The sequence below is a fragment of the Pleuronectes platessa genome, chromosome 19 (assembly GCF_947347685.1).
Source record: "Pleuronectes platessa chromosome 19, fPlePla1.1, whole genome shotgun sequence".
NCBI lineage: Eukaryota > Metazoa > Chordata > Actinopteri > Pleuronectiformes > Pleuronectidae > Pleuronectes > Pleuronectes platessa.
This window is the reverse complement of record NC_070644.1, coordinates 21,563,397-21,587,523: the sequence shown is the minus strand read 5'-3', so window position 1 is coordinate 21,587,523 and position 24,127 is coordinate 21,563,397. Positions and strand designations below refer to the sequence as shown.

At 42.5% G+C, this 24,127-nt stretch overlaps 1 protein-coding gene across 1 annotated transcript in view; it reads right to left on the bottom strand.

The window, feature by feature from the left end:
* Window positions 1-24,127, bottom strand: part of dcc (DCC netrin 1 receptor) — a 109,085-nt gene that overhangs the window by 5,019 nt on the left and 79,939 nt on the right. The window contains exons 18-28 of the mRNA XM_053410701.1: window positions 23,896-24,034; window positions 21,218-21,325; window positions 20,581-20,775; window positions 20,466-20,498; window positions 17,547-17,612; window positions 15,438-15,600; window positions 14,623-14,846; window positions 14,084-14,200; window positions 11,744-11,893; window positions 7,439-7,741; window positions 526-674 (exon numbers count right to left, since the gene is read on the bottom strand). Coding sequence (XP_053266676.1) covers window positions 526-674; window positions 7,439-7,741; window positions 11,744-11,893; window positions 14,084-14,200; window positions 14,623-14,846; window positions 15,438-15,600; window positions 17,547-17,612; window positions 20,466-20,498; window positions 20,581-20,775; window positions 21,218-21,325; window positions 23,896-24,034 — 1,647 coding nt within the window. The remainder of the gene's footprint in view (window positions 1-525; window positions 675-7,438; window positions 7,742-11,743; window positions 11,894-14,083; window positions 14,201-14,622; window positions 14,847-15,437; window positions 15,601-17,546; window positions 17,613-20,465; window positions 20,499-20,580; window positions 20,776-21,217; window positions 21,326-23,895; window positions 24,035-24,127) is intronic.

Below are 24,127 nucleotides of genomic sequence, written 5' to 3'. Positions count from 1 at the left end.
GTGTGTGTGTGTGTGTGTGTGTGTGTGTGTGTGTGTGTGTGTGTGTGTTTGTGTGTGTGTGTGTGTGTGTGTATGTGTGTGAGTGAGTGTGTGTCTGTGAGAGAGTATGTTTGTGTGTGTAATTATGTGTGTGAGTGAGTGTTTGTCTGTGTGTGCGTGTGTTTGATCCAGAACCAAAAACTATAATCTTTAACTCCTCCAGCCGTGTTTTTAAGTTGGATTAGAACTCAGCTCATTATTTGTCTATGGTTATTACGGTTATTTGTAATATAATAACCAGAATCAAACTAGAACACACGTCTCTAACAAGGTGTTGCAGTGATAAACGTTTATGTGGGTCTTTGTAAATGTAAATCCATGGGGTTTGTTTGTTGTGGCAAGTTTTACTTTGCTTGGCTCAATGTTTGAAAATGTCTCCCCACTGAAATGTCAGGCAAACCAGGCTGAAACCTTTTTGGACGATGTTCGATGTGGACACAGTAACGTACCTCTGGTGTAAACATTAGTAATTTTGTCTGGACTCACGTTGGCAGCTGAATCCTCGCCGGGTTTCGTTTCTCCCTCTTCTGGGAAGTCTGGCGCCATCGGGACCGAGACGGGCAGCAGAGGCGATCGAGCCTTACCCGCCTGACCCAGAGAGGCCGTCTTCACCTGGGGCTTCGGGAGGCTAGCACCTGGGCAAGACAGGACGAGATGTCGTTTCAAAATATATTTAACAAGAAAATTATCTATTTCTCACAATTAACTCATCAATCCTTTTTCTTATATAAATGCAGTTCTTTCACAGCAGAACTGCAGAGCAAGAATGAAATCGAACTGTCATCAAGCTGGAAGGCGGAGGAAAGATGGGAAAGATGAATCCATCCAGTGTCTACGCTGCTCTTCTATTCTAGAGCCAATACCAACCGACATTGGGCCAGACCCTGGACCAAAGATGGCCGCCCCGTTGTCTGAGATGTTTCAGCTAGAACAGTTGGGGGGGGGGGGGGGGGGGGGGGGCGAATCATTCATTTTTATTTACAGATTATTGTTTTGAATATGAAGGAAGTTACATTGCATTGACTGTCAGATGATTGCTAAGCATGCTCAAATTCTAAATATAGCATGATAAGATGCATACATGTTAACAATGAGGCCATCGTAACACTCTGTGTGAAACATTACCGGCTTACAAGGACACAAGAGTAAGGCAAGACTTAGTCAGTATCTCTCAGTCGCAATGTTTTTCTTTCACACTGACCTTGAGTGGCGCTGAATGTCTGTATTCTGTAAATGTGCTGACGATGCTGCCAGCTTCATATCTAAAATGAAGCCGAACCAAATGTGTTGGTATGACTTCTGAGCATGCTGCTGTCGGACTGAATCTAAACTGAACAAGCTCCAATGAAACACAATGAGCTGCAGCAGCACAGAGCTGAAGAAAAAGTTACACATACACACTGGAAGAAGCCATAAAAGAGAGTTTCACGGTGCCTGGCTCACCCTCGGGGGATTTGTCAGAGAGAAGGGTGAGGTGAGGTGGGGGTGTACTTGCGGATCATCTGCTCAGAGAGGTAGATATATTTACCAGACAAGCTGGAATGGAGGTGTGAAACACCCGCCGGGGTTCACATCAGCAGTGTCTGTCTGTTTCTGGGTCAAAGGCAACGACGGGAGATTTACAGCGATGGGAGGTGAAGATGGAGGGGGCGGGGTTATTGATCCCGAGTACAGCTTGAGATAAAAACGGTTTGAAATCAAGTCTTTGAGGAAACGTCGAGTCTCCAGAGGGACACAGCCGACATTCTCTTGTTTTCAACAGTGGTGGAGTGTCTCTGCGTTTTCCTTTGTGTGTGTCTGCAGTCCACCTGCCTGACTAATGAGGGAGCAGCGGAAACAGGTCGAGTGATTCATATGTTCATGCTCACAGAAGAAAATTCTAACTAACACTCTGAACATAAGCCATGAAATATTTTGGTCCCTTCAAAAAAAAATCTTTGCAGAAATATTAAAAAGGAATAAAGGTAGTGTCTGACAATATTGCTGTATCATTTTATCATTTTTCATTTACTCAAATTAGCTTGATTTGATATTTTACAATATTACATTTATTATATTACTTTGGTTTGTTTCTATAAAATTTTGAATCATTTTATAATTTGGAAAAACTCAGATGTGTGATTGAGAACGATTTTAAACACGAGCACAGCTTTCATCTTCCTGCACAGATGTCATAATGCCACAGAGAATCAATCAATCAATCAATCAATCAAATTTATTTATTAATGTGAATCATGTGAATGTATCTTAGCTTTTCATTGGTAATAATGTGCGTCTTCCGGGCAAGAGGAAGACAAACACCAACAGACGTGCATCACAACTGACTCTGCCTCAAGCTTTTCTTAGAATCAGACTTTGAGTCTCAGCTCCCAGCGTTAAACTGTACATTCAGGGTGAATTAAGTAAGTGCCCACCATCATATTTCCTCTGAGCTTTCGGGACTCAATTTGAAAAGGCATGAAAATCTCAGTTTAAAAAATGCATATAAAATGAAGGAAGACCAGGAGGTTGATTCTGTGAAGAAACCCTCTTTGCTCCACTCAAACTCAAAAAAAAAGTGGCTGATATTTCTTATTCAAACTTACCTGTTTTCATGGCAGCCACATAATTGCTGTTTGATTTGTTTCACTTTAAATTTAAGTTCCTGGCTCAGGCTTCAATTACAATGGAAAATGAACCCTGTTCTCGTTAAGCAGAGAACCAAGGAGGCAGGGATGGATGGTTGAATGTAATCACACCTGCTGTTGGCATTGACTGTAAATGCAAATAGATCAAGCCATATCATCTTGTTTGCCCCCTGGTGGCTGGCTGCAGTGCATGTCATAAACCCCTCCTCCATTTTAGCAGATCCATCAAAGTAGAGGTTAAATAAATGTTTGTCAAATATGTTTCTGTCATTTCAGGTCGTTCTTATCGCAATGATATTTGTTCAAGTTTTTCTGATCAGTTTGGTTTGAATGAGTTATTTGATGATATAAAAACGTCATGATTGACTGCTGAGACTGACTCGGGATTAGTCAAGAAAGAAGTAGAAATAAGAAATATTTCTATTTTGACTTCTATCCATCTTCCATATCCATCTGACAAATGTATCAACCTCTCCTCTCTCTCTCTCCTTCTCTCCATCTCTAACCACAACAATCCACTTAAACACTAGGAAAAATCTCATTCTTTTCACAGAGTGAGTCGTTCAGGATAAACACACAAACAAACCAACAATGAGCATCAAACGCCATCGCTCACTGCTCTGTTTTCCCAGTTTGATAGAGAGAAGCAGGGGAGGAGGGGATCTGGTGGAGGTATAGTGCTGTCGGGGGCAGAGGGTGGAAGGTGTGTGTATGTGTGTGTGTGTGTGTGTGGGGGGGGGGGGGGGGTGACAGGGTGAGCTGGGGGTCACTCGGAGAGTCTTGCCGATTGTGGCTGCAGGCTTGTTATTTCGGAGAGAAAGGTTTCCAGGAGCTGAAAATCAATGTTAATCTGAGGCCACCTGGGCGTGTAAACAGATCTGTAATGGAAGTAAATACACACACACATAGAGATGATGCACACTAACACAAAGCAATATACCCACATAAATACACCTCTTTCATACACAGGGATCATTTGTACGAGGCTTGGCTTGTGTTCATGCTTCTGCAGGTGATCACAGAGGGAAGGAGATAAAAATGGATGAATGACAGAAAGAGGAGATAGAAAGTAAAGAAAAACGAGTGAATAAGGGAATAGGGGCTCCTAGAAGGTGGAATGAGCTCCTCATCGACATCCGGACATCAGAAAGTTTACACATCTTCCGCCGTAAACTAAAAACACACCTCTTCCGACTATACCTTGAATAAAAAAATTAAATAAAAAAATACTAACAACTTTTTGAAACTAACAATTTAGTAGCACTTACTTATAGCACCTTGTAGTTTTGCTTTATTTAGAAGAAATTGTACTTTCTTGATTCTTGTCGAAATGTAATGTAATATAATGTTATATGTTGCTCTTCCCTTAAGCACGTTGAAAATTGATGGCAGACAGCTAACACACTAATTATATTTATATGAAGAGACAAAATGTCTTGGTAGAAATGAGTAAAATCAGGATAATTTTTTTTTAAAGTTTCTTCTTTTGTTTGATCTCATTTCTCTTCTCCAAGTTTTGGATCCTCTGTTGTGTTCTGCTACCATCTCTACAGTTTTCAAAGCGTTCAGCTCAGGTGGTTCTGGCTGCACCAGGAAGCCAGGCTGTTAACTTCCTCTCTGTAGGCGGCCTCGTCCCCATTGGAGATTAATCCAATTAGGGTGGTGTCGTCAGCAAACTTCAGGAGTTTGACAGAGGTATGGCTGGAGGTGCAGTTGTTGGTGTAGAGGGAGAAGAGGAGAGGAGAGAGCACACAACCTTGAGGGGCTCAAGTGCTGATGGGTTAGGGTTAGGGTTAACCCTAACCCTAACCCTCAGAGACAAGCCTGCCCAGCCTCACGCGCTGCTTCCTGTCGGTCAGGAAGTTAGTGATCCACCTGCAGGTGGGCTCAGGCACGCTCAGCTGTGTCAGCTTGTCCTGGAGAAGAGCTGGGGAGATGGTGTTGAATGCGGAGCTGAAGTCCACAAACAGGATCCTGGCGTAGGTGCCGGGGGAGTCGAGGTGATGGAGGATGAAGTGGAGTCCCATGTTTACTGCGTCGTCTACGGACCTGTTGGCTCTGTTGGCAAACTGAAGTGGGTCGAGGAGGTGGTTGGTTATGGTCTTGGGGTGGATCAGCACGAGGCGCTCGAAGGTCTTCATTACTACAGAGGTAAGGGCGACTGGTATGTAGTCATTAAGGCCTGTGATCCTCTGCCTCTTGGGAACGGGGGTGATGGTGGATGTTTTGAGGAAGGCGCGTACCACGCGTTCAGCCAGTGAGGTGTTGAAGATGTCCTTGAACGCTGGAGAAAGCTGATCCGCACAGTGCCTTGAGGCCTATGTATGCTTCTCCGTTTTGACGGACACGGACGGACACGGAGAGGGGAACGCACCTCTCCGGGCTCCTCGGAGAGCTTTTCGTGCACCTCTGATTTTTCTCACTATTGCTGCATTTCAGAGAGCCTAGGGATAGCCCTTGGCTGTGATTGGTCCGCTAACGTCCGGTAACGACATTTCCGGACCTCAAACTTCCTGTTTTCATTCCCTATAGCACAGTAAACCCTAGACACAACCACAACCATGCTATATGTGGTGGTAACAGCAAAAACCCGCTGTCACGACTTTAATTCCACGGCTATAATGACACTACTTCTCAAATACCATCAGGTTAGAAGCAAACACTTGGTAGTAGTTAGTATCGGGAGTCCCTGCTGACTGTGTGTGGAAGCTGGGGGGGAAGCTAGCTGCTTCCGTGTAGCTTCAAGCTGTTGAATTAGCAACGCAGTTCGCAAACAAGACCAGGGAACAGCTGTGCTAAGAAACAATAACATAAACATTTTGACCCGCTGGGTGTCACTTTATTTCAGCAAAAACTGTCTTTCTGCGTGTCATCAAAAGCCTTTGTCTGTTAGTTTGCATCGTTCACTGTGTGAGGAAAGACGGACGTAAATAAACAAGCGTGGACTTCTTCTAAATACCTCATGAGGTAGGCTTCTCTAAGCACGTCTTCCGGTGAGCCAACTACTGTTCTGGCGGTGAATTGTGAATTGTATTTTTTTTCAGACCTGGTCCATTGTTCGTCGAATCTGAAATAAAACTCATTGAGGTTGTTTGCCAGTTTGAGGTCTTCCACGGAGTGGGGGGGATTTGTTTTTGCAGCCGGTGATCACCTGAAGGCCTTTCCAGACTGACGAGGAGTCGTTGGCTGCAAACTGTTGTTGCAGTTTCTTTGAAAACTGTCGTTTGGCCTCCTTCATCTCCAAACAGGTATTTAATCAGTCTGAACCTATCCATGTCCCCACTCTTGAAGGCCACCTCTTTCTCCAAACGAAGTAGTGGTCCAGAGTATTCTCCCCCCTAGTCAGGCATTTGACTAAAGCCTGAAACATGCTTCTGCGACTGCGTCTGCGTCTTTTCACGCCGCTGTGGCGCAAGACTCGTTGTCATTCATGCTTCCCCAACCGTTGCGCGTCTTACAAAGCAATTCCGCGCCAGAACACTAGGCGGAGTAATGCTTTTTGTCGAAGACGACCTGAGAGACGCCTACTTTCTTCTTCATCGATTGTTTATTTACATAGCTACTGCGGCTCCTTGTAGCCTTTTTCAGGCAGACAAATATGCCAGTCAGTGACGGGTTATACAAGTGGACATACTTTTGGATCTCTTCTGCCAAACGCTCTTCTATTTGGTCCATATTCATTCTTCTATATCTCCCGTTGTTTCTGCCTGTATTATGGGACATGAAACCGGAAATGCAGCTCCAGAAGGGATGTAGAGCAGACCAATCACAGCCTTGCGGGCTGAGTGAGCTTGCGGAGCTCTGCCGTAAATTTTAGAAAAGGGGGTCGACACCCGTCAGCACGTAAGGAGGGATACATAAGCACGTAAGGGACCCGGAAGGGCTCTTGCGCTTACGGGCCCGTGAAAACACAGAAGCATGTTTCAGGCTTAACTGTTTGTATTTCGGGAGTTCATGAGATAAGTTCCCCTTATTAAAGACCCCAAGGACAATAACAGGGGAATACATGTTCACTATCCTTCTCTCCACTCCCAGTACCTGCTCATCAGCTTGCTCGGAATGAAAACTCCAGCCAGGATAAAACAGGTGAATTCACGGGGAGAGTAGTACGGCTGAAGGTGATGAAAACAATGTAAAACCACTTTCATCGCTGCACCAGCAATGGTTTATATAGAAACAAATCCCTTCTATGCGCGAGAGGACCGGGTCGCGGTCTGCACTAACCCTAACATCATGTGATGTAGGGTGAGAGAGAGAGAGAGAGAGAGAGAGAGAGAGAGAGAGAGAGAGAGAGAGAGAGAGAGAGAGAGAGAGAGAGAGAGAGAGAGAGAGAGAGAGAGGGAGGGAGAGAGAGATAGAGAGAGAGAGAGAGATAGAGAGAGATAGAGAGAGATCAGATCAGATCAGATCTAACCCTCTGGCTAATGTCAAAGTCAGTTACATCCTGTAACACACACACACAAACTGTGTAGCAGCATGAGGCTCATGCATTTTGCTTGTCTGAATAAAATATTAAAATATTATGTATATACATACACAAACATATATACACACACTACACACACACAAACAAACTGTTTATACACACATACACAGCTCTCAGTGACATTGAAGGGAAATGTTCTCTGGCTGGTTGTGACAAAGTCAAAGTAAAAATAGAAAAATTATGAATGGAAATAACTGATTCAAGTTAAAAGTATTACACAAGCATGGATATATGAAACATCGGTTTTCACTCCTTTGAGAAACGCCCAACAAACATCTGTACTCACTGTTCTGCGGAAGCATGGATGTGTACACCTTAGGGTCGATGGTCCCCATCGGTGGTGGCAGCAGTGGGTTGGTGAAACTTCGTAGCGGGTGCGTGGGCCGCACACAGGCCGTTGGGATGGTCCGAGCATTCGTTGCCTGGACCTCCTCAGAGGCTGCAGCTGAAGTCGGAGCGCCCGGAACTGGACCGACCACAGGAGTGTGCTCAACCGGCAGGGCGGAGGAGCCTGGAAGGAGGGGAGGGGCCGGCTGTGGTGGAGGCTGCTGCTGGAGGAGAGGATTGGTGCAGATCTCCGAGGGCATCGCTAAAGCAGAAGAAGATAGAGTGCAGAATTAGAAGAAATATTCGGACACATGATTCTAAAGATCTTTAACATTCTTTCATAGTTTTTGCTTTGATGGAGGCGATTAAATAAAAAACACTGCTTTATAGATTACTGCTTTTTCAGAAAGGCAGTGAAAAAGAAAGCATGTTTCTGACAGACTGTAAATACAGATGGATGACATCTCTGCTTCCTCCAACAACACTTGGGTTAGCTCCTTCTGTAGCCTCTTCAGTTCCTCTTTATTCTGTGCTCCGAACATCCTCTTCTTCTCCTTCAGCAGGGCAGGTCTGTTGATAGCAAAGTACCGCACCATCCCGGTGGGCACAGTTAAGTAAGCTGCAAATGTCCCTGTGTGGCCCACACAGCACTTCCCAGTCCATGGTCTCAGTCTCTCACTGACATGCTGGTCTCCTCAGACCATTTCCTCACATACCTCTTGGTTGTGGGTTTATTCACCACAGGGGTGAAGGTAGCAGATGAAGCCGGTTGTGAGTGGCTCAGCAGTGGTAGGGGTGAGGAGCTTTATGCGTCCCTGGCGTATGCATAGAGTAAGTCCATTGTTTTATTGTCCCTGTTGTGGCATTCAAGATACTGGGTGAAGGTGGGGAGAGTGGAAGTGGAGTGGGAGGGGGGGGACAGGGAAGCATGCTCTTTAACACTGATGGGTTAAACTTGCTCTTGTTCACAAACATCACTATTGCCCCACCTTTCCTCTTACCACTGTCCTTTGCTCTCCTGTCCGTCCTCAGTAGTTGAAAACCGGCCAGAGAGACAAGCAAGTCCAGAGTGAGTTCATTCAGCCAAGTGTCTGTGAAGCTAATGAAGCTACATTCCCGGGACTCCCTCTTAAGCCTGGTTAGTGCTATTTGCTCTTCCATCTTATTGGGGAGAGATCTCACGTTTCCCATAACCCCAGAAGGAATACATGGCTTCTCATGGCACTTGGTTCAACTCTGCATCCCGTCCTTCTTCCTCTTATCTCCGCGGGATCTATGATCTTTCCTCAGGGAGTATCCTTGTGTTGCACAGTGCTAACAGCTGTGTGTAAACGATAGAGCCAAAGCTGAAAGGATCTCCCAATGTAGTTTCAAGTAGTCCAAGAGTAAGAAAACTAGCCTGAACACATGCCTCGTTAGGTGCCGGCGTCAACGTGGACTAGTGGGAAGGAAAACACATGAAAATGACACAATATACTCAAAAACACAGAAAAGAGGTTGGAGCAGTTGTAACTCGCTGTCACTCATACTGCATCTTTAATTCAATATAATTGAATTACATAATTAAAAATATTGGTCTTTTCCTCCTGTTCACAGACATTCTGTCAGATACAATACAAATACAATTGTGTTATGTTGATTGTGATTTGTGTTAGGGTTTTTTGTTGTGGCTAAATTTCTTCACAATCCCATTTAATATTTGTGGTGAAAGATAAATGTGATGACTGTGCAGAAACACAAGATTTGAAAATGTGATCAGAGAAAACGTGGGAGAGCAATGACAAGACACTTATTACATGTGCAGTCGCTGTGTTTTCATTTGCCAGATAAGATGAGAGAAAGAGGAAAAACCAAAAGAATGAGAGAGAAAAGGATGGGGGTGGGAGGGGGTGAGTTGGATGATGAAAGGGGAAAGAGGAAAGAAAGGAGCAATCACATAGAAAGAACTGAGAGATGTTTAACAGTTCAGGGAGCTGAAACAGAGAATCATCCATCCTACGGACACGTATGAAGCAGCTTGCCTGTTCCAAAACAATGAACATACTACTGGTACGATAGCATCGGAAGTCTGGTACATATGCTGTTTAAGTGTCAGAGGGTCGGGACAGGCATAATGAAATGCATCACTACAGCTTACTACTTAAACACTTCTAGCCAGTCGTCTTGTCGTCTTCCACAAAGTATCGACCGTGCTTTTCCACTCGGGAGAAAAACATCGCAGATGTGTTATTTGAATTGTTATTTGCAGCTTTCCATCACTATGTGGCAGAGGTGAGGTTGTCTGACACGCCCCCTTAATAATTTCAACTAAAGCGAGAGCTGAGGTTGATATTTCCTACAAGCATTGAAGCTGTTGACCAATCACAACAGAGTGAACCAGCTGACCACTCAGAGCAGACTGTGGGTCTTAAAGAGACAGGAGCTAAAGTGTTTGAGACAGAGGCTGAAAAGAGGAGCTGCAGCAATGGACAGTCTGAGGAGAGTGATTCGTTCCTCAGCCTGTCATGAAAAGATTTTACATTATTAACACCAATTAAAATTGTCCACGTGAATATGAACAATATATGTTCCCTTTTAAATGCAACAGCAACCAATTAAATTACATTGCAGGAGGAGTTTCAAGTATCATTATAATGGAGCCAGTGCCATGAAACATGAATCACACAAAAAGGTCAAACAAGCTGCAGATATATCAGCTTGATTTATATGTTTAATCCTCGAATGTGATTTTACATAATTACAAGTGCTGTTATGGTTTCCTTCTGTGTGTCACCCTGCGCATTACACACATTACATCGTTTGTGGCTGCGTTAGTTTTTTCCTTCTCTCTCTGGTGCTCCCTCATTCCTTTACGTGTTCTTTCCCTTCCAGAGCAGAACTCCTGAAATCCATGAACCAGCCAAGAGAAGAAGTGGAGCCTGAGGCAAAGACAAGAGCTGGTGGCACGTTTTCCTCCTCTTCTCTCTTCTCAGCAATTGATTTAGACGGCTGGGTTCTCAGTATTTTAGTTTGTTGTTTTAGTTTGTGATGAAGATTTGCTGATTTTTCTGTTTTAGATTAGTTTAGATTCTTTAAATTGCTGCAGGGGATGGTTAAGTGTGAGTTTCATGTCATTCAAATCTTTTTTATTGTGATCAGATGCTTACAGTTGTGTCTCATTGTGTGACTTCAGTTTGTGTAATCTGCCTCTTTAACAGCCACCGTGTGACTCTTACATTATATTTGCCTCACTCCATCATTGACTGCCTCCTCCTGCCCCCCGTCAGCTCATAAGTGTGTTTTGCCAGCAGTGATCAGCCCTCCCAGTGGGTCGGCTAATTCAATGACTCTGAAGCTTCTTCACGTCTCTGCTGTTGTTAAATCATTGATACAAGCCAACCAGGAATTAGCAAATTACTGAATTATTGCTCCCAATCATGTCGTTTAGCATTTAGCTACACCGCAAACTGGAGCTTGAGTACAAAGATGGGAGGGGGAGGATAGTGGAGAGGAATGGGAAGATTAAGATGTAGTTTAAAACCTGTTCTTATTAAAGGTTCTATTGGTATTTCAAAGATTTATATGCAAACAAATGTGTGTTAAATCACCACACAAAGCAGAATTCATTAACACAAAGATAATCAAGTCTATTGTTCTCTAAGGGAAATATATTCTGTATATAATTGCTGTTTTATGATTTTAGTGTGACATTCACAGAACAAAACATTCAGTTTTAATATTACAAGAGAAAAAGCTTTGAGGATTAGAGTTAACAAATATTTCTGACCAATCGAACACAACCTCTGGAAATATTTTCATGATTTCTGAAAAATAAGTTCCTCGAATACAATAAAGACACAAATTAATTACTTCTGCCAAAGAGATTATGTTCTCATCTGCAATTATTACTTGATGTTTTTTTACCAGGAAAACTATGGGATGGATTAGAAACTTGGGCGAGGAATGCGTAACAGGTGAAATGTCATGCTTATCTGGGACTAGTGGATTTTAATGTGGTTCCACAGGGGTGTAGGTTTATTTTCAACCACTGTGCAGTAACAAGAAGGAACCAAGAGAAATCAGTAACTAGCACCAATGTGAAGCTGGTAAATATAATGTGCCTTAGCTGAAAGGTTAAGGCTCTAAACTGTGTTGGGTCTAGGCGATGATATTCGCTCTAGACAAGAAACATACATGTACCTGTATTCTATTGTTCTGTTATTTTTACCCGGAGAATTTCTCTCCAGTATTGTCGTCAGTATCAGAAGTCGTATCATTGTTGTACCTGGTGTGTAACCTCTGTCCACCGTCAGGCTGGGGAAAGGCATCGGTCTCAGGCTGAACTTGTTGTGTGAGAAGCTGCAGGAAGGTGAAGGCAGGATACCAGGATACTGAGACGAGTCCAGAGCTGGCCCCGGGATCGAACTAACAACCGCTGAGCACACACAAAGCAAAATCGAATCAGTAAACTGAGGCTCAATGGCACCTCGGAAGAAAGAGGACACAGTCATCATGAACACAGAGACTTGGAGAAACTGAATATATATATATCGCGACCTTGAGAGGAAACTGAAGGGAGGATTATGAAGGAGCAGAGAAACTTTTTCATAGCTAAAAAACTAGGGTTAGTGTTAATTATAAAAAAAAATTCATAGTTCATATAACTCATGGAGAGTTGAGAAATATTAAGTTCATGTTTCTATTTTAAGAAAAAATATGTTTAATGGGTTTGTTTAGCAAAGTCTGATGAAAAAACAAGTCAGATTTCTTGTATTTATTGAATTCATAACACAATATTAGTTCTTCTATAATTTTTTATGGTTTATTCACTCACAGAACATTTTATCTGAGATTATACAGAATTCTTTTTTCATTTTATTTAGCATTCTTTAATGTTAGTTAAAGTTGTAATGTAAACGAAGTTGGATAGAAGATGAAATAAAATGAATATGTTCACACATCCTTAGTTTTTTCTCTGATTGAAGCTTTTTACTTTTAAGCAACAACACTTGAAGAATGGGGAAATATCAGAAAAGCCTTTACATACAATTTCTATCCAACTGAAAGAAGATGGACGGTTTTCTCTCTCTCTCCTCCTACTTTCTCTTTGTGAACCAAGAGGTCTGAATCTACTTAACCAAAATTGATAAATTGATCGGAAGAATTGACAATTTGGACAAAGCAAGGCTGTGATCAGCAGCTATAGGCGTGTGTGACAGACAGACAGACAGACAGACAGACAGACAGACAGACAGACAGACAGAGAGAAAGAGAAAAAGAGAGACAGACAGACAGACAGACAGACAGACAGACAGACAGAGAGACAGACAGACAGACAGAGAGACAGACAGACAGACAGACAGAGAGACAGAGCGACAGAGAGAAAGAGAAAAAGAGAGACAGACAGACAGACAGACAGAGAGAAAGAGAAAAAGAGAAAAAGACAGACAGAGAGACAGACAGACAGACAGAGAGACAGACAGACAGACAGACAGACAGACAGACAGACAGACAGACAGACAGACAGAGAGAAAGAGAAAAAGAGAGACAGACAGACAGACAGACAGACAGACAGACAGACAGACAGACAGAGAGACAGAGCGACAGAGAGAAAGAGAAAAAGAGAGACAGACAGACAGACAGACAGACAGACAGAGAAAAAGAGAAAAAGACAGACAGAGAGACAGACAGACAGACAGACAGACAGACAGACAGACAGAGAGACAGACAGACAGACAGAGAGACAGACAGACAGACAGACAGACAGACAGAGAGAAAGAGAAAAAGAGAAAAAGACAGACAGAGAGACAGACAGACAGAGAGACAGACAGACAGACAGACAGACAGACAGACAGACAGAGAGAAAGAGAAAAAGAGAAAAAGACAGACAGAGAGACAGACAGACAGAGAGACAGACAGACAGACAGACAGAGAGAAAGAGAAAAAGAGAAAAAGAGAAAAAGACAGACAGAGAGACAGACAGACAGAGAGACAGACAGACAGACAGACAGACAGAGAGAAAGAGAAAAAGAGAAAAAGACAGACAGACAGACAGACAGACAGACAGACAGACAGACAGACAGACAGACAGACAGACAGAGAGAAAGAGAAAGAGAAAGAGAGACAGACAGACGCTTTGTTTAAAGAGACGTGGCGAGAAGGGAAACCAGACAGGAGGCAGAAGCAGGAGCTAAAGACATGAGAAGGTGTCTGCCGTCTGCAGAGCGGAGATAAATAAGTGAAGAAGCCTTGAACTGCTTCAGGCCAAAGAGACAGAAACAAAAGGAAAATAATCCCACATTATCACAGAGACAAATTCTTTTAAACCTCATATCAGAAAAAGACAAAGTCGTTTTATTTCTCTGACTCTGACCAGTTACTGCAGATCATGGAAGAATAGAACAATTATTCTTACGACAGAATCACAGACAGTTGATGGTCATTTTTTATTTGATGTCTGTTTTAAGTTCTAGTCAAAGCATAATTTAAATAAGGTCATAATGTTGATTGGTTCACATTATTTAAAAAAACTGGAATTAAACTTTATCATCCATCAGATTTCTGTTAGCAAATCACATCTTCACAAAAAGAATTCGACGGAAATATAAAACCTTGTGTTACTTACGTGTGTTACTTGGTTGTGAGTCCATAGGAATCATCATTTTCCCTCGGGTTCCCCTCCTGGCAGCCAGGGAGCGCTCCAGAGTCGAGATACAGATGGAGGCATCATCTCCGTCCGCTCCTGCAACATTAAAACATTTTCAACTATAACTTAACTATAACTATAATTGACATTTATGTTTTTCTACTGAAGAAAATATTGATATATTTTTACTTCATGTGTTTTTTTATTCATGATGGATCTGGCATTGCCATAAAGTTGATTTAATTAAAGTGAAATAAATTAGGTTAAAATGAATCAGTTATCGAAGCCTGATTGAAGAATATTTAGTGTTAAGACATTTACAATCTCAATGTTCTGAACAGGTTGTAGGAAATAAAGAGATGAACCTCAACAGGATCATTTTAAGTTAATAAACAAACCTCAAACACTAAAACAGCTAAAATAATCAATTGAGTTATATAAGTGATGATATGGATTTTATTTAGATGACAATAATCATAAAAGGAGACGAAATGAATACACCAACATCCATCCGTTACCTGAATGGCTGCTCTTGCTGCCAATCTGGCTCTCTGATTGGCTGTGTGCGACCTGGGGGAGGTCCTGGCAGGACTGGATGGGCGAGTCACGTGCCGATGGGGCGACGCTCGCCGCCTTCTCCATGTTCTTCATCTCCATCTCCTCATGGTGGATCCAGAGGTCAGGAGGTCGCAGGTCCTTCTGGCTGCCCTTCCTCTTACTGGCACTGGTACTCGCTCTCTTCCTACACAGGGCGAGAGAGCGAGTCAGCATCACACTGAAGCTAAGTTCTGTCGCCAGGCAACCCTTCAAATCCCAGCAGAGAAAAATACTCCGATCTTTTTTTAAACCACTGGGTTATTAAATCAGACACAGAAAGAATACGACAGGACGGAGAAGTGAGGAGGACAGAGACAAATACAAGTGAATAGAATTGATCCTATTGTAACTGGATTGTGAAATAAAGTCAAGAATAAGACCATTTGAAACGTGAACTGAATTACAATCTTGTATTTGACTGATAAAGACGAATCAAGCACAGTGCGGTCACCGGTGGCTCGTGAGCTGCTGATCTGACCAAACCCTTCATTTCACTTCTTGTTCAGCGTAATCTGGATTTTTTTAAAACCTAGAGACTGAGAAAAACTTCTCAGGAAATTGTTTACTGACGTTATAAAGTGAGAAGTAATTTTCTATAGAAACTACCAGTAAAGTCGCCCCCTGCTGGTCAGAGAGAGAACACAGGTTTTCTGTCCTAAACGCATTGGCTTCATTTCCCGGACGTGTTTCCCTGAAACTTATTTACGGGCGGACACACGTGGAAAAATCCTCTTACTTCCTCTGTTTAGCCGAAGAGCGCCTGGTGCAGATCAACGCGACGATGACGACCACAACGACTGTGACGGCTCCCACGGAAACCACGATGAGAACCAGAAGGTTTCCGTTCTTCTGTGGCGTGGCGCTGCCGTGAGGTGGACGCATCTGACCAATGGGAGACTCTGGAATACGAAGATAAAAACAACTGTCATCAGCATAAAGAGAATGGTTTGATTTGATAAACTCTTTTGTAAAGAAACAAAGCTACAAATTAAAAGTCTGCACAATAAGAGCAAATGTGGTTTCAACAGACTGAACACAAAGCTGCAGCTTCACCAATCAATACATGTGTGTGTGTGTGTGTGTGTGTTTGTGTGTGTGTGTGTGTGTGTGTGTGTGCGTGTGTGTGTGTGTGTGTGTGTGTGTGTGTTTGTGTGTGTATGTGTGTGTGTGTGTTCGGCTAAAGGGAGAAATTGATGACATGCTCTGTCGTTCATTAACTTTACCTCGGAGCACTGAGAGAGAAAGAGAAAAGAAGAAAAGAAGACAGAGGAGGTCTGGGTGGAGAGAAGAGGGAATGTGTTGAAGGAAGAGAGGAGAGGAATAGTATTAAAGTGCTGGGTAAAGAAAGATAAATATGATGGAGAGAGAAAAAGGGCAGAACATGGGGAAGAGGAGAAGTGAGGGGAGGAGACGCTGGTAAGAAAATATACGAGACATTGAGCGAGAGGCACTTTACCTCTTTCTCTCTCCCTTTCTTTCTTTGTCTCTCTCTCCCTTGTCAGCCCCAATGAAAACCACAATCCATCACAGCTGCAGACAGACTCACTCTGCTTTTCTTTCTCTCTTTTTAAAAGTTAGATTAAAAACCTTGTGAAAGCTTTTGTCCTTTTGTGAAACACATTTTACATTGACATCACAGATGTGCGACAGTAAGCAGAGGCTCCTCCTTCTTTACTCATTGATCATTGAATCTAAAGGGTTCAACCTCTGGGGAAAATGTAATTGAGGGAGTGTGTGTTTAAATTTCAGCCTTTTACAACAAGGTACAACAGGACATAAGAGACAGAAGTGTGTGAAGCTCTGGCTGCTTGAAAAGGAAAATATTCTAACACCACTGTTACTACTATTGTTATTAAACCTAATAAATAACTATGATTTTAATGCTAAAGCTAACATTCATGTTAAAGTTTATACCAACACTGATTCTAAACACTGATCCTAATGGAGAATCAGTTTCTTCACTGTCACTGTCTCCTCTTGTTCCTGCTTTAAAAAAACCTGTTGGATCTGCACAGCAGAGGTCAGAGGTCAGGGTCTGTCGATGGCAGTGATTCAGTGTCTCATTGGACGACACCGATGTTCACGTGTGTCTCAACCTTTCGTCAGCATGTTGCTGCCGCTGTTGCCGGAAGCCATCGTAAATCGACCTCCTCTGACCTCCGCCCTCTTCTGGCTTCATGGACGAAGGGTTGTTTATCATCTTTAACGTGGGAGAGCTTCCTCTGACTGGAACACAACCTGGAGACATGTCCTGCTGTCTCTTCTCATGAGGTCACAGCTCTGCAGGTCACTTTGTCATCAGTGTGTGCTCAGGTGAGGTCCCGCCCATTCATGTGTTGGATCAATCACGAGTCAGGTTCAACTGTCAATCATGACCTCTCCGTCCGTTTTTCAATCAACTAAAATAAAACAGTGTTGTGCTTTATTTCAAAAACTAGTTTAATGTCACCTCCCTCGTTCAATCCTGTTTCTCAAAGAGATGATTCTTCTTTCTCAAGTTTGTTAAAAATGCTGATTGATGGTGACACATTAAAAGTTATAATTTCTTCCCGGCAGCAGTGATTCGTAACAAACAGGAAGCGAAATTTAACAAACTGTAAATCAGCAAGAGTCGGCGAGTCGTTAAAGAGAGTAGAGACATGACAGGCGCTCGCACACAGACACGCACGCACACACACACACAGACACACACACACACACAGACACACACACACACACACACAGACAGACAGACACACACACACACACACACACACACACACACACACACACACATACACACACTTTTAGTCCAAGTGTAATTGTAGTTTCTGACAGATTCATTGGGAGCAGCAGTGTGTGTTACCGTTGATGCTGCTCTTGTCAATGAGGCTGGTGTCAGACGGCCAGTAGGTGTGTTCTCCTCCGCGACCTGGGAGATGAGAAATAAACACCAACGTACGAAGAAGAGAAAGAGACAAAGAAATAGAAGGAGAGAAAAAGAAGAGAGAGAATCTTGGTGTTTCTAGTCTTGGAAAAGTAAAGAATTGTCTGGGTCCTGAGCCGAGCACAGAACAGTTCATTTATTAAATTTAATAAAGTGCTTCATGGCAGGAAGTTACTGTGTTGAGATTTGAGGGGGAAGTCGGATCCTGACTGAAACTGATGAGACAGAATCCAAATAGCAAATCATAAATTCACTTACAGACAGAATTTTGAAGTTGGATTAATTCTGCAAGACGTCATTTGTTGTCTCTACAATTACAAATATGATGTTAGTCTTGATTTTCACGTTTTAGAAATCTGGATGATGAAACCCAGTGCTTTGTGTTCATCAAAGGGTGTGTGTGTGTGTGTGTGTACAGTGGAAGCCCCCCCTCCTAGAAAACACTTATTCTCTACAAGGAGCAGGAGCACACACAAGAACAGAGGATGTCTCACCTTGTTAAAGCCCTATGAGACAAATTGTGATTTGTGAATATGGACTAAACAAATAAAATTTGATTGATTGATTGACACTCACAAACACGCACACTTACATGCAAACACATACAAACATATAAACATGCACACAAACACACTCACATGCACATAAACATCTTTAAAAATGTGAAATGTTCTGTTTGTGTCTGATCAGACGAAATGTGTTGACAAAGATACAAAATAAACAAATAAATAAAGCATCATCCTTGTGATCCTGAGGGAAACTAAACAATCTCTCCTCTCTGATGAATGCTCCAAAGATTAAGTGCAAATGAGTAAATTAGTCCATAACCATTGACACAGTTGCTTTTAATTTCATGCTTGAATGTGAGAATCTCAGTTAATTAGTATTTCACGAATTTTATGCAAATTCTGCTTCAACTGTCGCTGTAATTTTTCTCCAACATAGAGCTCAAGAGTTTGAGAGCTGTCGCAGATATTAAGATGAAAAGAAGAAGCCACAAAAAAAAAGTTTTAGGGTTAACCCTAACCCAAACCCTGAAATTGAATGTGTGTTGTCACTGTTAATTGTAAAAATATTAAATGTTAATGATTTGAATGTGAGGATAATTTTAACTTTGCAAGAAAAGGATTTTCACATCAGAACTAATTTGTGGAGGATATATATATACAGTGCCTTGCATAAGTATTCACCCCCTTTGGACTTTTCTACATTTTGTCATGGTATAACCACAGATTAAAATTTATTTCATCGTGAGTTTATGTAATGGACCAACACAAAATAGTGCATCATTTGGAAGTGGGGGGAAATATTACATGGATTTCACAATTATTTACAAATAAAAATCTGAAAAGTGTTGAGTGCATATGTATTCACCCCCTTTACTGTGAAACCCCTAACAAAGATCTGGTGCGACCAATTGCATTCACAAGTCACATTTGCAAGTCACATAATTAGTAAATAGGGTCCACCTGTCTGCAATTTAATCTCAGTATAAATACACCTGTTCTGTGACGGACTCAGAGTTTGTTGGAGATCATTACTGAACAAACAGCATCATGAAGACCAAGGAGCTCACCAAACAGCTCAGGGATAAAGTTGTGGAGAAATATGAAGCAGGGTTAGGTTATAAAAAAATATCCAGAGCTTTGAACATCTCTCTGAGCACCATAAAATCCATCATAAGAAAATGGAAAGAATATGGCACAACCGCAAACCTACCAAGAGGAGGCCGTCCAACCAAACTGAAGAGTCGGACAAGGAGAAAATGAATCAGAGAAGCAACCAGGAGGCCCATGGTTACTCTGGAGGAGTTGCAAAGATCCACAGCTGAGGTGGGAGAATCTGTCCACAGGACAACTATTAGTCGTCTACTCCACAAATCTGGCCTTTATGGAAGAGTGGCAAGAAGAAAGCCATTGTTGAAAGGGATCCATAAAAAATCCCGTTTGGAGTTTGCCAGAAGCCATGTGGGAGACACAGCAAACATGTGGAAGAAGGTGCTCTGGTCAGATGAGACCAAAATTGAACTTTTTGGCCTCAATGCAAAACGCTATGTGTGGCGAAAACCCAACACTGCCCATCACCCTGAGCACACCATCCCAACAGTGAAACATGGTGGTGGTAGCATCATGCTGTGGGGATGCTTCTCTTCAGCAGGTACAGGGAAACTGGTCAGAATAGAGGGAAAGATGGATGGAGCCAAATACAGGGAAATCCTTGAAGAAAATCTGATGCAGTCTGCAAAAGACTTGAGACTGGGGCGGAGGTTCATCTTCCAGCAGGACAATGACCCTAAACATACAGCCAGAGCTACAAAGGAATGGTTTGGATTAAAGAATGTTAATGTCTTAAAATGGCCCAGTCAAAGCCCAGACCTCAATCCAATAGAGAATCTATGGCAAGACTTGAAGATTGCGGTTCACAGACGGTCTCCATCCAATCTGAATGAGCTTCATCTTTTTTGCCAAGAAGAATGGACAAACCTTTCCATCTCTAGATGTGCAAAGCTGGTAGAGACATACCCCAAAAGACTTGCAGCTGTAATTGCAGCGAAAGGGGGTTCTACCAAGTATTGACACAGGGGGGTGAATACTTATGCACCCAACAGATGTCAACTTTTTTGTTCTCATTATTGTTTGTGTCACAATAAAATTTATTTTGCACCTCCAAAGTACTATGCATGTTTTGTTGATCAAACGGGAAAAAGTTTATTTAAGTCTATTTGAATTCCAGTTAGTAACAGTACATAATGGGAAAAAGTCCAAGGGGGGTGAATACTTATGCAAGGCACTGTATGAAGCTGAGAAACCCTGTCTTACTTAAATAAATAAATCCTACCTTGATCATTGGCCATCTTGTCTGGATGCTCCACTGGAGGAAAAGGAGAAAAAGAGTCAGAAAACATATCAAATATAAAATAAGGACATGAATACACACACTGCTGAGGACGAACCTTTGGCGGTCCTGAAGTGGACGGGCTCAGACAGCGGGCCGACCCCTTTGGCGTTCTTGGCCTGAATCCTGAAGTAATAAACCGTGTCGAGGTTCAGATCGACGACCTGGTGAGTCAGCCGGTCGCCGCTGATCGCCTCCATCACCCAGTCGTCTATCGGCATGTTCTTATCCAGCGTGTAGTACAGGATGTAACCTGTCGGACAACAGCTCATAAAATAAATGACTGATGAAGAGGTGACAAAGTGGATTCAGTCCATATTCACAACAGATATTGGGTTTTGAAAAATAAAATCTAAGACGCAGAAAGTTTCATGACAGAATAAACACAAAGAAGTAAATGTATCTGTGGGAAGAAAAGAATAAATAAATAGCTATGGAATCACACAGAAAGATTTTTTTTTAATATTATATGATGTGTGTGTGTTGTGTTGATATCGCTGCAGGAGCAGCAGAGCTTGTTCTGAAAAAAGTGTGTTTGGATTCACAGCGTTTCTTTAACTCTTCAACTCACTGTGAATTCTGCGAGAAAATAACTGTTGCTTTATTTTCAGGCTTTTGAAGGCAGATTAACAAACTAACTAACTATATGAGCAGCAGGTTCACATTACCTGAGGGCGACATGTTTGTACGCTCACCTGTGATTCGTCCGTTAGCCTCCATCGGCGGTTGCCAGCTGATTAAAATGGCGCGGGGTCGTCCTTCACGACTGATCACCGTCAAGTCTTTGGGGGCGGAGCTAGGAGCTGTCAAACACACAAACAGGAAGAAGTGTGAGAAATGATGGCATGAGATGGAGGTGTGGTCATTATTGATCAACTGGATTACACAGAAACTCCAGACCAGCTTTACATGAAACTTGGTGAAAGGACATGAGACGTGCTGAGAAAGAACTCAGATAATTTTTTATTTGGATTCTCTTTGAGAGATTTTTGTTTTTAACATTGTCACGGATTTCTCATAAAACAAATCATCGATCTCGATGAAGAACCTGAGGCATGTTTAGAGGAGTGTGTGTAATCTGCTCAGTTTGGAGGTTGCTCCTCGTCTCTGCTCTGTCTGGGTTAGGGTTAGGGTTAGGGTTAGGTTTAGGGTTAGGGTTAGACAGTGTCATTCAGACCTCAGCACTGAACGACACTGTTACTCTCCTCCTGTTGTGAGAAGGCCAAACCCACCCCCCCCCCACACACACACACACACTGACAACAGGCCCCCTGTCAGACGCCGTCTACAAACCAATGAGAGTCAAGTATAGGTAGACTAACAGATGAAAGGAAACAACAAACACATGAAGCTTCAGACTCGGACCACAAAACGACCTGATGGTGACGGGAACACGTCAAAGAACTAGCACAATAATAAAATAAAAAGATGGTATTAATACTCATAATCAGCTGGTGTGATTTGCACTGAGTGATGATCATTACTAGTGAGGCAGCGGTGTTAGAGCCAGTGTGAAGAGCTGGTAGATCAGTGCAGGGACTGAGTGGGTCCGTCCGTCTGCTCGCTGAATGTCAATGTATTCTTGTGGGCCCCCAGGGAGCCGGGGGGGCAAAGCTGTTCACACTTAATTGGATGACAAATCCACCAGACATGATTGTAAACATCCTGAAAGGAATACCTTGACATTTTGATTTTAGTCTGTGGGCAGGTTTCACTGTGGCAGACAATTGGCTTGTCGTTGTGGGGAAAGTTTTACTCACTGAACTCATGTGTTCGTTCGACAACTTATTAAACAACGTCTCTGTTTTTCAAGGGAAAGAACCTGTTGTGCTCCTATATTGTTCTCAGTGTTGTGCAAGTTCACACCTCTCATGAACTGGTTCAAAGTTCAGTTCATACAAGTAAACATGAATAGTTCACGTTCATACTTCAACATTTAAATTCTGAACTAGTTCATAGTTCAGTCCATTTCATAATTTTAAGGTGGAAAGAGAGAATGAGAGACCTAACTCCATCCCTACCCCTTGCCTTAAACTGTACTTCATATGTATCAATTCCTAAAAAAAAAAAAAGTTGTATTATTGCTAATTTTGCCTGCTTATTTATTCAGACCCTGCAAACAAAATGCACAACAAATCATAGTGCTACGCTTTATTTATAAAATAAATGCGTGTGTGCTGTGTGGGAGCGCGCACACACACACAGTCGCCCGCTCACGTGCACGTTCAACATATGAAAACTGCTTCGTAAAGTTCACTGTACCTCAGTAACAATACTTTGAGTAGAAATTACTCATCTCCACTAAATCTCATTAGTTCAGAATCAGCTGTTTCATTCATGTATCATTTTCAGTTGCTCATTCAGCAGCTGTTTAGTTTCTAGCTAACAGTTAAATCTAGTTGTGTTCCTACAGGTGAACATGCATAATATGAAAACAGGTTTGATCACATCCTCTAGTATCAAGAGCTGAAGATCCAAATAATGAGAATTGGCTTTATTTGCAATGTATGTGTTCACATATACACATTGACTCCGGTGTAATTACGCACAGTATACTTTCACAAATAGCAAAATAAGCATGACCACTATGTGCAATAGATTTAAACTGTACAAGACAGTAGCGCAACAGGACACAAAATGTGCTAGAGTGGACCAGAAACATCCAACTACTATTCATGAGGACAATAGTGCAGTGGTGCAGTGTGCAAAGGTGCTCAAAGAAATATGGATGAATAAAATATAGGTCACTTATATGGGGTAGGTGAATCATAGTGCAGAACACAAAGGTTGCTGGATCAAGAATGAATCCTCATAGCTGGTGAGATTTTTAAATGATCAGATGTCCGGTTTTAGGCTTAAGTTAGAATAAGGTTTAGGTTTCACATGTGTATCTTAAGCTGCTTCCAGACCTGAGCTCCTCAGTTCTCTGGATCTTCTCTGGAGGATCACACTCAGTCTGTCCTCCTCCTCCTGAGCTCCTGTATAAAATCTAAATCCAGGAGCAGTGTGAACAGCAGAGGATCCTCCACTGATTCACTGAGTCGGGGGGGAGCTTCTAACACGGGACACAAACATGAAGAAACTAAAACAAATCTCTCTGGTGAAGAAGAGCTTCAACACACGGTGAAGACACAGACGAAGATGTGAAGAGAGTTTGTGGTGATCAGAGCTGACGACGTGTCAGGTGACATAAACATGATCACGTGACCTCTGCAGCAGAGGTAAGGGTTAGGGTTAGGGTTAGAGGATCTGATGCTGAACGAGTCTGTGCAGAAAACCTGCTGCTGAGTTGTTCAGCTGTGAAACACAAACTCTGGAGAAGCTCTGGAGAAGATTCTCTGGATTGGAATGTCTGAAAACAGAAGAGACGCACCTGCTTCGTACGTCGTGGCGTGAGCCGTCATACTCCATGTGCTGGACTTGCGGCCTTTGGTCACCATGACAGCAAACTCGTACATGGTGTTTGGTTTGAGGCCGGCGACAGTGTGGCTGAGCGCCGTGGTGTCTGCAGACTGGACAGAAACAAACAGAGGAAAAAGTTAAACGTACTTGGTAAAGAAACAAGATTCAAACTGAGATAATAAAAAAAAGTTGTTACAGTTGTG